The following is a 14,884-nucleotide window of genomic DNA, read 5'->3' on the forward strand; positions in this document are numbered from 1 at the left end:
TGAGGTTTTGTTTCTTTTATTGAAGTACTCCAAGAAAAGAGATCCTGGCTAGAAAATGCCAAGAAACCTCAAACAATATAATTAAGAAAGCTTTATACATTTTCACTAAAGCAGAAGGCAGGATAAATTAACATATTACCAGAGTTGGAAGGGACCTTGTAGGTCATCTAGTCCAACCCCCTGCCCAAACAGGAAATCCTTACAATTTCTGACAAATGGCAATCTAGTCTCTTCTTGAAAACATCTGGTGATAAAGCTTCCACAACTTCTGAAGGCAAGTTGTTCCATTGATTGATTGTTCTTCCTGTCAGAAAGTTTCTCCTTATTTCTAAGTTGAATATCTCTTGATCAGGTTCCATCCATTAATCCTTGTCTGGCCTTCGGGTGCTTTGGAAAATAGTTTGATCCCCTCCTCTCTGTGGCAGGCCCTCAAATATTGGAACACTGCTATCGTGTCTCCTCTGGTCTTTTCTTTACTAGACTAACCATGCCGAGTATTTGCAACTGATAACAGATAATCAGAGTTGGAAGGGACCTTATTGGTCATCTGGTCCAACCCCTACACCATTTCTGACAAATGGCAGTCCAATATCTTCTTGAAGGTCTCAAGTGATGGTGCTCCCACAACTTCCGAGGGCAAGATGTTCCATTGGTTAATTGTTCTCACTGTCAAAAAGTTTCTCCTTATTTCCAGGTTAAATCTCTCCTTGTTCAGTTTCCATCCATTATTCCTTGTCTGGCCTAGAGGCGCTTCGGAAAATAGATTGACCCCTTACTCTCTGTGGCAGCCCCTCAAATATTGGAAGACTGCTATCATGTCTCCCCTGGTCCTTCTCTTCATTAGACTAGCCAAACCCAGTTCCTGTAACTGTTCTTCATATGGCTTAGTCTCCAGTCCCCTAATCATCCTGGTTGCTCTTCTCTGTACTTTTTCTAGAGTCTCAACATCTTTTTTATAATGGGATGACCAAAACTGGATGCAGTACTCCAGGTGTGGTCTTATTAGGCTTTATAGAGTGGTATTAGTACCTCGCTTGATCTTGATTGTATCCCTCTGTTAATGCAATTTAGGATTGCATTAGCTTTTTTGGCTGCTGCTGCACACTGCTCATATTTAGCTGATTGTCCACTAAGACTCCAAGATCCCTCTCACAGTTCCTGCTATTAAGCCTGGTTTCACCCACTCTGAATATGTACTTTTTGTTTTTCTTGCCTAAGTGTAGGACTTTACTTTTCTCTACATTGAAATTCATTTTGTTAGATACAACTCAGTGTTCTAGTCTGTCAAGATCCTGTCTTCTTGGGTGATAACTATTCCTGCCAGTTTAGTATCATCTGCAACTTTGGTAAGTTCCCTTTCTATTCCCTCATCTAAGTTGTTAATGAAGATATTGAAGAGTCCTGGGCCTAAGAGAGAACCTTGTGGCACCCCACTGGTTACTTCCCTCCATGTAGACTTAGACCCATTAAGGACTACTCGTTGAGTACAGTTTGTCAGCCAGTTGTTCATTGTATGTTTTAGTCTCCAGTCCCCTAATCATCTTGATTGCTCTTCTCTGCACTTTTTTTTCATAGTCTCAACATCTTTTTATAGTGTGGTGACCATAACTGGATGCAGTATTCTAGGTGCATAAAACATCTAATAAACATTTTATAATAATCTAATGATCCTATTGGTCCCTAGCTGTCTCTGTTCCTAAGTCTTAGCTAATGAATGTTCTAGGAATTATCTAATATACATTCTATTTATTCCAGGCCATCCCTATTCCTACCTTCTAGCTGAGGTATGCAAGATGTCTTACTCTTTGTTACTGTTATCACCTGTTTATTACTCCTAGAATATAAGTGTTACGCATGTATATTTTTTGTGAATAAACATTCTTTGTTCTTGTCAGACAGACTGCACGATGACTGGCATCCCAGTTTTCTTTCTTTTTTTTATTTTTATTTTTTAAACAAATTTTATTAATTTTAAAGACAAACAAAACATCATTAAACATTGAAAACATAAAACCTCTTTCCATTGTAAATCTTTACAAGGCAGGTAAAAAATTATTTTATATTGCATACTTCTAATTTACCCCATTTCCATATAAACACATAAATATCTTTTAACAAATTTCTCATTATTTCTCTTTTATTCAATTACATTTCTTTTCTATATTTATCTATTATATAGTCATCATATTTATATTTCCCTCTGACTTGTTTGCAATTATTCTCATCTGACATTCCTCCAAGATTTTATTAATTCTCAATCAAACATACACACACAAAACACAAAAACATAAAACTTCTTTTTAGAAAGTAGCTTGGCCCCAGATTACCTCTCTTTGTATGGACTTCAGTTAAATTCATGCTCTTCTTATATACCATTACCTATCTTATTTACCATTCTATATCTTCTATATAACTCCTCCCCGCTTTTCAATCTTCTTAATTCTATTTTATATATTTCATCTTACTTTAAATCAATATACTTATATCTTTTGTCCATTCTTTTCCAATTAAGCATTTATATCATTCTCAATAATAAAAAAAAGAAAATTTCTCCTGAAATCACTAATCAGAGTATGATGCCTTTCTATCATTCCCCTAGATTAACATTTAAAATAACACCTAGTTCCCAATCTGATTCTGCTTAGTACATTCTACCTACTAAATTTTAAGAAAAAAAAAAGAAAAAGAATAAGTCTCTAAAATAGTTAAGTACATAATTAAATATTAAAATCTATCATTGAATCATAAACATTGTAATATTTTAATTTATTAATTAAGCTTAATTTATTAAGTCTTATAACATTCCAATTGTCTATTTCAAAAACAGGTGCTACAATAATAAATCTATAATAACATCAACACATTAGCCCATTAAACTCTATAATTAAACTAAATATTTTAAACATTTCCTTTAATATTTTATTAAAACTTAAAGTCTATCATTATTAAACATTTTAACATTATTAAACACTTTAATATTTTAATCTTTTGTTAAATCTTATAAAATTCTAATTTTCTATTTCTAATACAAATGCTACAATACTATCATATGTACTTTGCAGAATCTTTTTTTTTTTAATTATGCATTACCCTTTGTCCCTAAAAAATTTTTTCTTTTTCCCATCTTGTTTTATACCTTTGTGGCTTTTTCCCCACCTTTCCCTTTCTTTCTTAACCCACCTAGCCTTTTTACCCCCTCCTCTCCTAACCTCTGCCTTTTTAGCTTCCCCTCTCTGTTGTATTCCTCTTTCCTTTTGCTTTCTAACATTGTATTGATTTTGCATCTTATTTTTCTCTTTCTTGAATGTTTTTTTAGGTCTTAAGTCCTTCCTTTTCCTTCCTGTCTTTCTCTTTCCTTTCTTGATCAAACTTTTTTGTTCATTAAAAATGGCTTCTTCTTCCTCCGCTTCCTCCAGCTGTTGTTGAATTTGCTGAAAAATAGCAAGCGCCATTTCTAAAAAGCGAAAGGCTTCTCCCACAGCGTCCTTGCCTTCTTTCCTTGTTTTTCCATATTGTTTTCTTAGTTCATCAAGAGATAAAGCCATTATAAACCTTTTCTTCTTTTTCTTTTTCCTCTTCTTCTTGTTCAAACAACCAAGATATTTCAAAACTTAAAACAGTTCCCCAAAGTCATCAAGCAGTCCAAACAAAGCACAAAGTTCTTCCCTTTGCAATTTCTCTTCCTGGGGTAATATCAGATAGGAAAAAACCCAATCTGTATTTTAAAGCCTTATTGCAGTTAGCTTCTAGTCTCTTAATCTTCAAGGCATCTCCTCCAACAAAGTCTTAATATAATTTTTTTTTCAGTCCTCTCCCTTCCCACTTGTAACAAAGAGCTTTAAATTTTTACCTTCTGTAAAAAAGCAGGTTTTTCAGTGTCCATTTGTTAACTCCGTAAGGGAGGGAGAGTAACTTTCCCTTTCAGCACTTCCATTCGCCGCTTTAAGAAACCTCCACTGGAAACAATGTAACATCCAAAAGATCGTAGCTTTCAGGGTATTAAATGTATCTTTAAAGTCCTGGTTCAGCCAAAAAACTTTCACTTTGCAACTTTCTCCTTCTTCCTCCTGCACAGTCTTATCCAGCTGCCGGCTTCTTCGTGGCGGCTATTAGAGACCGCCCCTCCACCGCCTTGAGAAAAGAGGGTTTTGCCGGCTGGGGAGGGGGTCTGCGATACTCCCCAACCCCTGTCCGGATCCCCCCTGTCTTCGGCTGCCTCTACAGGGCAGCCTTATCCTCCAGACCCATCGGGATCGGAGGCACCAAGACAGTTAGCACGGCAGGGATCGCGCAAAGTCGCGAGTCCCTGCCGTCGCCAAAGCCTGGCAAACCGGACCCAGTTTTCTTTCAAGTGCATGCCATACCCTTGCTTCACTTTAGCAGACAGCCCATCATTCCCCCTCTTTGAATCTGAAAATGATTTAATTTTCCAAGATTAACACAGCACCAATATCCATGTACAGAGAGAGACCCTTACCGTTTGCTTACAGATAGGAAGGTGAAGTGGAAGGCATTGTAATACACAACAGGTGATGACAAGAACAATAACTATATCTGCCACGGTCATCATTAGGGTTCTTAACCAGTTGAAATTAGGCAACTATCTGCCAATGCCAGCAACCTTCCCATTTTTTAATGTGACGGAGATATTGCAGCTATCTTTGCTATGTGTGCTTGGTTTTGGAATTCATCTGATTTGTCCAGAATATACACACTGCATTGTTGTTCAATTAACACACACACTTCCTTTGAATGCCAATACCACCATTCTGTTCTGAACTGTCGTTTGTCATATGGCTTCTTGTTCTTTTGCTACATCAATAAAAAGCTTCCCAGTTTCATTAGCTAGGATTTCCACCATTGCTTGTACATGGTACATGGTATTACTGAGGGACTGAAGCCCACGGAACCAGATAAGTAGTAGTCATTCAGGTATTTTCTGTATTATTCAAGGTCCCTATGGTTTCTAATCTTCCCTTTGGGTAAAGTGGATGTAATATAGGTGGGTAGGAGGAGCATAGCTAAGTCTCCTTCCAGTTTCTCAGAAGACACTTATAGACTTGGTCTCCACAGACAAAATATTGTTCCACAAGAATGCACCTTATTGTGTTTTTTGTCATAGTATCTATTTTTGTACCCATATGGTCTAGTGAATAAGGTTGTGTGATATCCAGCAAAGTTAGTTGGTTTTCATATTGGAGCTAGCTTTCCCTGTCATAGCTCATAAGTAATCAGCATAGGCTGACATCAGAATATACATGTCCACTTGGGGTGAACATACTAGTGCAGGTTGTGATTAAATCTGGACCCCTGGCCACCTTCCAGTTTCATTAAATGGGATGTAGTATGAAATCCAAAAGATGTTCTCAACTTCTTGCCTGTCCATGGTCATATAGTTCCATACCTGCCTTTGATAATCAACAATATAATCACAGAGAGAGAATCCTATATCTATGCCCTGGTGGCTGAATCCAGAACCTTGAAAACACCAATGTTTTTTAGTTACCATTACATGTAAGAAACTTGGTGTTATTGTCCTTTAAATTTGTTGAATTTTCCCATGTGTCAAATGAATGTCCCTAAACCACCTGGAATCTGCTAATCATTCTCCCCTTTCTGCTATCTGATTAAATGGCATTTAGAATTAAATGGCAGATAAATCCATGAGTGTCCATGTTCTGAGGCATCAAAATGCAGATGCAATATTTGGACTGTCCCACAGCTGTGTCAACCATGTCTAACATTGCTAGAAATGAATTAAGATGTCGTCCACTGAGGTTATGTCCGGAATTAGTACATGGCATTATACATTTGTCCCATCTCCCTTAGCCATGGAAACACAGCTTGACTTTCCTATCCTCATAATTTTGATTAGAGGCAGGGAGGAAAGAAAGTTTTGCTTGGATAAACAGATTGAGAGAAGTTGAAAAGCATGATATGTTTCTTTATAGTTGGCTCAGACTGCTAGGTCTATCCCAGTGCCAAAGAAGCCCTCCACCAAGGAACTAAATGACTACAAACCAGTTGCTCTAACGTCTGTAGTTATGAAAATCTTTGAAAGGCTTGTGCTGTCCCACCTGAAAACCATCACGGATCTGCTGTTAGATCCCATGAAGTTTTCATACTGAGCAAATAGATCGACAGATGATGCTGTTAACATGGCTCTGCATTACATCCTACAACACCTTGAATCTTCAAATACCTACGCAAGGGTCCTCTTTGTAGACTTCACTTCAGCATTCAATACCATCATTCCAGGCACTCTTCTAAGTAAATTAAACCAACTAGCGGTACCTGAACACACCTGTAAGTGGATTATAAGCTTCCTAACAGACAGGAAGCAGCAGGTGAAGCTAGACGGAATCACATCCGATACCTGTACAATCAGCACAGGCCCCTCAAGGCTGTGTGCTATCTCCACTTCTCTTCTACCTATATACCAATGACTGCATCTCAAACGATCCATTTGTTAAAATACTGAATGCTGATGACACAACAGTGATTGGTCTCATTCAAGACAACTATGAATCTGTATACAGACAGGAGTTTATACAACTTGCCTCGTGGTGTAACCGGAACAATCTGGAACTGAACACACTCAAAACCGTAGAAATGGTGGTCACCTAACATCAAAAACATCATCAATAAAGCACAACAAAGAATGTTCTTTCTGCACCAACTCAGAAAGCTCAAACTGCCCAAGGAGCTGCTGATACAGTTCTACAGAGAAATTATTGAGTCTATCATCTGCACCTCTAGAACTGTCTGGTTCAGTTCTGCAACCCAACAGGACAGAAACAGACTTCAGAGGATAGTTAGGACTGCATAAAAAACAATTACTACCCACCTGCCTTCAATTGAGGACCTGTATACTGCACAAGTCAAAAAGAGGGCTGTGAAAATATTTACAGACCCCTCACATCCCAGACATAAACTGTTTCAACTCCTTCCCTCAAAATGACTCTATAGAGCACTGCACACAGAACAACTAGACACAAGAACAGTTTTTTCCCGAAAGCCATCACTCTGCTAAACAAATAATTCCCTCAACACTGTTCAACTATTTACAAAGTCTGCACTACTATTACTGTTAATCTTCTCATCACTCCTTATCACCCATCCTCTCCCACTTGTGATTATAGGACTGTAACTTTGTTGCTTGTATCCTTACGATTTATATTGACTGTTTCCTAGTATGATTTGATTGTTGATTGTACCCTATTACTATCATTAAGTGTTGAACATTATGATTCTTGATTCTTAATGAATGTATTTTTTCTTTATGTATACTGAGAGTATTTACACCAAGAGAAATTCCTTGTGTGTCCAATCACACTTGGCCAATAAAGTATTCCATTCTATTCTATTCTATTTTTTGGTCCAATACTACTTATGCAAAACTAGTCTTCACAGCTTGGGTCTTCGTTGAGATCATATATTTATTTCTGCTTATGATTACCCATCTTAACTACTAAATACTTCCAGTGAAAACTCTCAGTATTAAATCAGAATACAATATTTGTTTATTTACTTATATTGTGCATTTGCTCCAAGAAATTGAATTAATAGAGCACCTTAGAGCAGAACAACAGAATATGTAGCAATCAATAAAAAAAATTCTTATAATATTTCCCCACCACAATAATTTTTATAATCGGTAGGGCTGGAAAGGGAGGAACTGCCCTAAATTCAAAACAAAACTTCCAGGCCTGATGCTGAATTTGAAATGGATTCTCCCTAGTCTAGATTAGCTACCTAAAATTAAACCATTCATTGAATTCTGTGTATTTTTTTATTTTGGAAAAAAAGATATTAAAGCTCTATATTAAGTATATAATTACTTAGGATAGGATATTTGTTCATGTACACACATGAAATTCAAATCTCCACCTCCCCCCAATTACTTTTCTGAGTAAAATAGTTCATACAATTCCAATTTGTTCTGTGAGGTAAAATATCAGTGTCATAACAGCATGCTTTGACCTTTTCAGCTAAGCAAAGCTAAATGCTCTATCAGTTTGTTCAGCATGTTAACTAGGATGCTGTTAATAATCTAACCTATAAAGTATTACATCCCTGAAAATGTACATTTCTAGCCATTTTATATAATGTGATTCTAACATGAATCTAACATCTTAAAATATGACAAATTTATTACTGTCCTATCCTCTATTGCCTTCTGGCATTATAACTCTGCAAACAAACTGCTTAATATAGTTCCTGTTATTATATTACAATAAAACTTCAAGAACATTTAAGCAGATGGATAAATGGTACAAGCAGAGTAAGGAATATGCCATGGTTACAATTTATAATTTACTATGTGCTTAGTACATAAACAATGCTATTCCCACCAATTAAAACAATAAGTAATTTTTTTCCAGTCAGCTTCTGATCTTAATCAGAAGAAAATCAAGGACAAGAGACCCAAGAAAAGATAGATGGCAAAATCAAGTTGTTATATGGGACAAATGTTGGAAATCAATGTTTGGGTATGGAAGGAAAGGGAGAGAAAAGCATGCACAAAATGAGGAAACATAGAAATATAACACTAAGTTGGTTAATTGTTCTCACTGTTACGAAGTTTCTCCTTAATGCCAAGTTGCTTCTCTCCTTGATTAGTTTCCATCCATTCTTTCTTGTCTTGTCTTTTGATGCTTTGGAAAATAAGTTGACCCTCTCTTCTTTGTGGCAGTCAATCAAGTACTGGAATACTGCTTTGAAAACGCCCTTTGATAACAGTTATGCCTCTTTTTCTATGCATCAGAAAATCCAGGGAATTTTCTTTGAAAATAATTTTCTTTTAAACATTAATAAAAATGCCTTCCTTTATTCTGTATGATTATTTTGGTATTGCTAAAATTTCAATGCGTCATCATAAGCCTATCAAGAAGAATCACAGCTGACTTCTGGTTTGAAGGGCTTCGCCAACAGACAGAAATCCGTGATCGTGTGTGGTTTCTGTCTGGGCTCACCGCTGGAGCACCCTGAGCTGGCTGGTTTCGGGGCTAAGCCACCCCGTAGAGGTGGTGAAGCAGGGGGAGACCGCCAGCAGGGTTGAGGAGAGCTGCATCTCTCCTCCTCAGCTGGCCATTACTCCCTTTTCCGAAGGCGGTTGTAGCGATGGTCAGAAATGGCCACCACAAAAGAGAACTCGACCAGAAAAGAATGTGCAGGAGGAAGTTAAGAAGTGAAAGTTTTGGCTGACTGGGTTAAATTGTAAAAGCAACAACTAAGGTACCCTGAAATTTAAACTTACAAAAAATAACATCGCTCCCAAAGAAGAGTCGGAAGCAGCGAAGGAAAGTGAAAAGGGAAAGGTTTGGCTTTTTTTTCTTCTCTCTCCTTCCCTATACTGACAACTAAGAGACTTAAATAAGAAATCGGAAAAATCCGCTTTGACATCAATAGGCAATTACAATGATTTGAATTGAGATGAGATAATTAAAATAAAATTGAGAAAATTAAAAGAGGGGAGAAGCTATGCAGAAAATGTAAAGTAGTAATAAGATATGGAATAGAATATAAAAATGAGCATGAACCTGAATTTGTGTCTGTACAAAGAAATGTAACCCGGGATTACGCTACTTTCAAAAAAGATGTTTTGTTTGTATTATTTTTTCTCTTTGTGAAAACTCAAATAAAATTTACACACACACACAAAAGAAGAAGAATCACAGCTAACCTATTTCTTTGATAAGCATTTTCTTTTATTGAAGGTAATTATTAAATTACCTAACTATATTATGGGTCTCTTTATCTTAACAAAGATGACTCAGAAGGAGGAGTGATTATTAAAGATTATATCCAATGTTTTATATGCATAGAATATGAATGCATGCATACATTTCTTTTCTTTATTATTTATTTTATGACGAAGAATAGTATTTGGAGATACTTACAATGCTTCCATAAAAAAAATGTTTGCATGGACTAAATCTAGACTTCAAACTTTGGTTAAGATAGCCAACTGAAGACATGCCAGGGAGAGATCCCTGAAGGGTTTTTTCCTGGGCTGTAGCGAGAGATGGGATTCAGCTAGTTCGGACCAGTTCAAGCAAACCGATTTTTAATTTTTTATGCAGTTTGGAGAACTGGCTAATCACACTAATGGCCCACTCCTCCCAGTCACTCCTTATCTCACCTCACTCATCTAGACTCCTTGCCTAGAGTCATGCCTGCAACATAGCTGCTGCTGCTCTCTGATTTCCTTGCTTGCCTTGACCATGTGGCCTGCAGATCTCTGCCTAGTGAGCCTTTCTTTGCTCCTTGCCCTGCTGCCTCCTGCACAGCCCCTGCGGCCCATCCCGCTTGCCTGCCTTTTCCTGTGGTCTCTTAACGCTGCTTCCAAAGTCCAGCCCGTTTGCCTGCCTTAGCCACTACCTCTTCATGTCATGTGCCTACAGCCCAGCCTGCTTGCCTGCCTTCACTGCAGCCTTCCATGTGGTATACACGGCCCAGCCTGCTTTCCGCCGACACTGCCTCCTCCTCCTCCTCATTGCCTACCTGCAATGGATGCTGCAGAGCATTCTTTCCCATCCAGTCAGCCTGTGGTCCCCTCTCACTCCAGGCACTGATTCCCCCAGCACTCCACACATACAACCCCCCCAATTTTTTTAAGAATTAGAGCTGTGACACACTGATCTCTGTCTCCCTCTAGGACCAGCCTTGGAAAAGCCCGCCCTCTGCCTCCTTCCCACCACAATCGGGCTCCCTTTCTTCCAGCTCTAATGCGAGGAACTTGGGAGCAGCAGCATATTGCATGCATTTCAGTCCAAGCAGCCTGGGCTAGAAAATGCATGGCTGAAGCAGAGCAGTCCTTGGAGGAGCAGTCCTCCTTAACAAGCTGCTCCCCCAAGCCCAATTCTGGCTGCAACTGACTATCTAAACCCCAGAGGCTGCCAGCAGGCTTGTTAAGGCATGCAATATGCTGCCGCTAAGCTCCTGGGTTCCCCACATAAGCTTTGGAAGAAAGGGGGTGGATAAAGGATAGGTAGGGACCAGACTTCCAGCACTCATGCGAGGAACCCAGGACGTTAGTGGCAGCATATTGCATGCCTTAACAAGCCCACTGGTGGCCTCTGCGATTTAGATGATCAACTGCAACCAGAGCTGGACTTGGAGGAGCAACAGAAGCACTTCAGGATGCACAATATACCTCTCAAGCTCCCAATGCCTGAACTGGGTGAGCTGAAAGAGAGATTTGCCATCATGCTAGTGAATACGGACCAAGTGGGCTTTTTGTTTTTTTCCTCTACCTCCCCATGTTCTGTTCTGTTTTTATGGCCTGTCTTTTAACAAGTCCTCTCTGGGAATCAATCTGGCTCTATTGATTTGTATATTGATCTTGTTGGGTGAAGAGTTCAGTGTCCTGAATATCAAGTTTAATGCCATCTATTAGAATCCTTGTCAAAATAGTCAGAACAAATGTGGTTGGAGGCCTGGATGATGGATTTGGTTGGAGATTCTGAATAGAAGCTGATTATAGATTCCAGATTAACAGAGTTGGAAGGGACTTTGTAGGTCATCTAGCCCAACCCCCACCCAAGCAGGAGACCCTACACCATTTCTGACAAATGGCAGCCCAATCTCTTTTTGAAAGCCTATAAAAATTCGACTTTGTCATACATAGAATAGACCCATTTAAATCAATGGATTTAACACCGATGTTGTCCTTAGTTCGCACTTTTTCTAGACTCTCAACATCTTTTGTGTGTGGTGACGAAAACTGGATGCAGTACTCTAGGTGTGGTCTTACTAAAGCTTTATAGAGTGGTATTAGTAGCTCACTTGATCTTGATTGTATGCCTCTGTTAATGCAATTTAGGATTGTATTGGCTTTTTTGGCTGCCACTGCATACTGCTTCTCAAACTAAGTAATTCCTAAAATATCCAAAATGTTATTGAAAATGTATTTGAGAGCACCTGTGTTAAAAGAAAGTTTTAAAAAAAGATGTATTAGTTTAAAGAAAAATTTAGAGTTTTAAAAAGGATGTATACAAAAAAAAATATTATTCTATGAGGGGGGATTGGAGGGAGGGACCTAAATTTAATACTGAATTTCAAAGCATGTATGTTAAGAAGTTAAAAGAAAAAGATGTATTAAAAGGTTTTGATTTTAGAAATGTATTTTAAAAAGTTTAGCATTTTAAAATGGATGGGAAAAAGTCTATTTTTCCCTGTAAGTTCAAAGAATTTGAAAGAATACAGTGAATCTTGTTAATATAAATGGTGATAATTTACAAAGATTATTAGGTGCAGATAGAAATACATATTATTTCCACAGCAAGGAAGATAAAGCAGAAATGGTTAAATTGATTATTTTATTCAAATCTGAATTAAAATCACAGATTGAAAGCAATCCTTTCTTTCAAAAATGCTTAATTTTCATTGGCTCACATTAACTAGAGAACATTTCTTTTTCTCTTTTTCTAGAGAAAGCTTTCTTCAATAACTCTTTCTCTGACTAATCATCATCTTCTGTACCTAGAAATAATTCCAATAATATATAATTTTGCTGGTGAACATTTCTGTCCTATCATAGTGGGAGAAAGAAAACTTTCAGTTGCCAGATTTTTCAAAATATGTTATTTTTTGCAATAATTATTGTAATCAAAATCCTTAATACAATGTATATAAATAGAAAATATTTTATTAAGGATTTTCTATTTATATAAATTTTATTAAGAATTTTGATTAAAATAGTAAACTGATATAAATTAAACATAGAAAGAAAAGAGAGCAGGAAGAATTAAACATGCAAGAAAGAAGAAAAGAGAAAATAATAATAAAAAAAAAGAATTATCTCAAGAAGTGTCTTCCAATCTTTATTACAATAAACAAATTTAGTAACTGTTCAACCCCAATATGCCAGTTTCTCATCTTCCCTTTGTAAGGAAGGTGACATAAAAATTGTTGCTTGGCAGTTTCAGTGGGTTTTAGATGTAACAGATTTCCTGGACTCCTTTCAGGCATGTTTCAAACCTGGTTATGAGGCATAGACCACATTGGCCACACTTATGGATGAACTCTGGTGATTGTGGAAGCGTGGTAGTACAACCATTCTTCCTCTCCTTGACCTCTCAACAGTCTTTGATACCATCAACCATGGTATCTTTTCAGAGTGGCTGCAGAGCTTGGAGTTGGGTGACATAGTTCTATATTGATTTAGCTCCTTTCTGCAAGGCTAATCCCAGTGTTCATAGTGACCTAGCCCCCAGCCATTCTCTTATGGTATGCCATAGGGCTTGATACTCTCCCCACTCCTGTCTAGCATCTACCTAAAGCCATTGGGTGAGATTGTCTGTCAACATGGGTTGAGGTATCATCAATATGCTGATGATATTCAACTTTATATCTCCACATTAGATATCCCAAGTGATACTGACACTTCCTTTTCATGGTGCCATAAGACTGTAGACTCTTGATGGAGGACAACAGGCTATGATTAAACCCTGGCAAGACCAAGTGGCTTTAGATGCATGGAGATCTAGTTCTGAACAGAGTTGCACTATCCATCTAGTTTGCAACTTAGGTGTTCTCCTGTACTCCTGACTCCTGTCCAAAGAGAGCTGGTGACAGGAGAGCCTTTGCACAACTTCAATTTATGCACCAGCTGTGGTCTTTCCTGAATCAGGATTCCTTGCACCTGGTCAATCCCTAGTTATCTCTAATCTGGACTATTGCAATGAGATTTACATGGGGCTACCCTTGAAATACATTTGAAAACTTCAATTAGTACAAAGAGGCATCACAAGAAGACTTTTGGGCTATAGAATAATAGCCCATAATACAGCACTGTCTTGTAAGCAGAACTGGTTGCGGGTTTGCTTCTGGGTGCTTCCCTAGGTGTAGGTTATGACCTACAAAGTCCTCCATGGCATGAGTCAGGATTACTTGATGGACCATCCCATCCTTTAATACAAGCCTAAACTCCAAAGCCAACAAAGGTGGCCTGCTGTGGAGTCTTTCAGTCAAGGAAACCTGGCTGATGGGATTCAGGAGAAGAGCTTCGCTGCTGCAGCACTCACCCCCTGGGGTGAGGTTTGCCCACTTATCATTTTACAAAGCTGGAGTCCTGGCTCTGCTGTTGGCCTGGCAACCCAATAGAAGAGTACCACACTGAGGGTGGCTATTTAATTAATCAGTTGACCCTACTTCGTACTTCCTGCTCCACCTCCATTCATATTATGGTACTTTCCTTGTTTGTTTTTATTATTTTATTGTTTTGATATTGTTATGCTTATTTTTTATGTTTACATTTTTTATTTTTTTACATTATATATTATGCAATATATTATGCATAAAAGTATCAATAAATACATAAATAAAAATGGTACAGACAAATGAATAACTATTGCAGTTATGAAACAAATATGCAGTTATAAGAACATGAACATATATTTGCTTTTTTCCTGAAACATCTTCATTTCTTCTGATCCCATCAAACCATCTCTATTTAGCAATTGAAGCAATATTTCCTGCTCAGATACTATTTAATAAGAAATGCCTGATATCATTTTCTAGTGCAGGCAATTGGGTTTTACAATGCTTCTTTCACAACTTTTTATGTTATGACTTTTTCTGAAAATGTACTTTTTCTGAATCTTTGAATAGTTTACTTACTTGAATTACTGGTTTTGTTTGTTTCAGCTCTTTATGAACTCTCCTGTGAAGCATATAAACATTTGGGCAAAACAACAGGTTCTTACTGGATAGATCCAGATGGCAGTGGTGCACTGGGACCTTTGAAAGTTTACTGTGATATGACAGGTAACTGTACTCTGTAATGGAACTTTTTTCTTATGTTTCTAACAGATCAGATCCTTTGTTTATATTGTAAACATAATATAGAATATAAAATACTACAGTCACTTTCCTTCTC

The 14,884-nt window shown here is 37.7% G+C and overlaps 1 protein-coding gene across 1 annotated transcript in view; it reads left to right on the plus strand.

The window, feature by feature from the left end:
* CNTNAP2 (contactin associated protein 2) overlaps positions 1-14,884 on the plus strand; it is an 850,526-nt gene that overhangs the window by 501,129 nt on the left and 334,513 nt on the right. Inside the window, exon 12 of the mRNA XM_087917173.1 lies at positions 14,653-14,772. Within this exon, the coding sequence (XP_087773299.1) occupies positions 14,653-14,772 (120 nt within the window). The remainder of the gene's footprint in view (positions 1-14,652; positions 14,773-14,884) is intronic.

Source organism: Pseudonaja textilis, chromosome Z (assembly GCF_049901715.1).
Source record: "Pseudonaja textilis isolate UNSWEBS1 chromosome Z, rPseTex1.2, whole genome shotgun sequence".
NCBI lineage: Eukaryota > Metazoa > Chordata > Lepidosauria > Squamata > Elapidae > Pseudonaja > Pseudonaja textilis.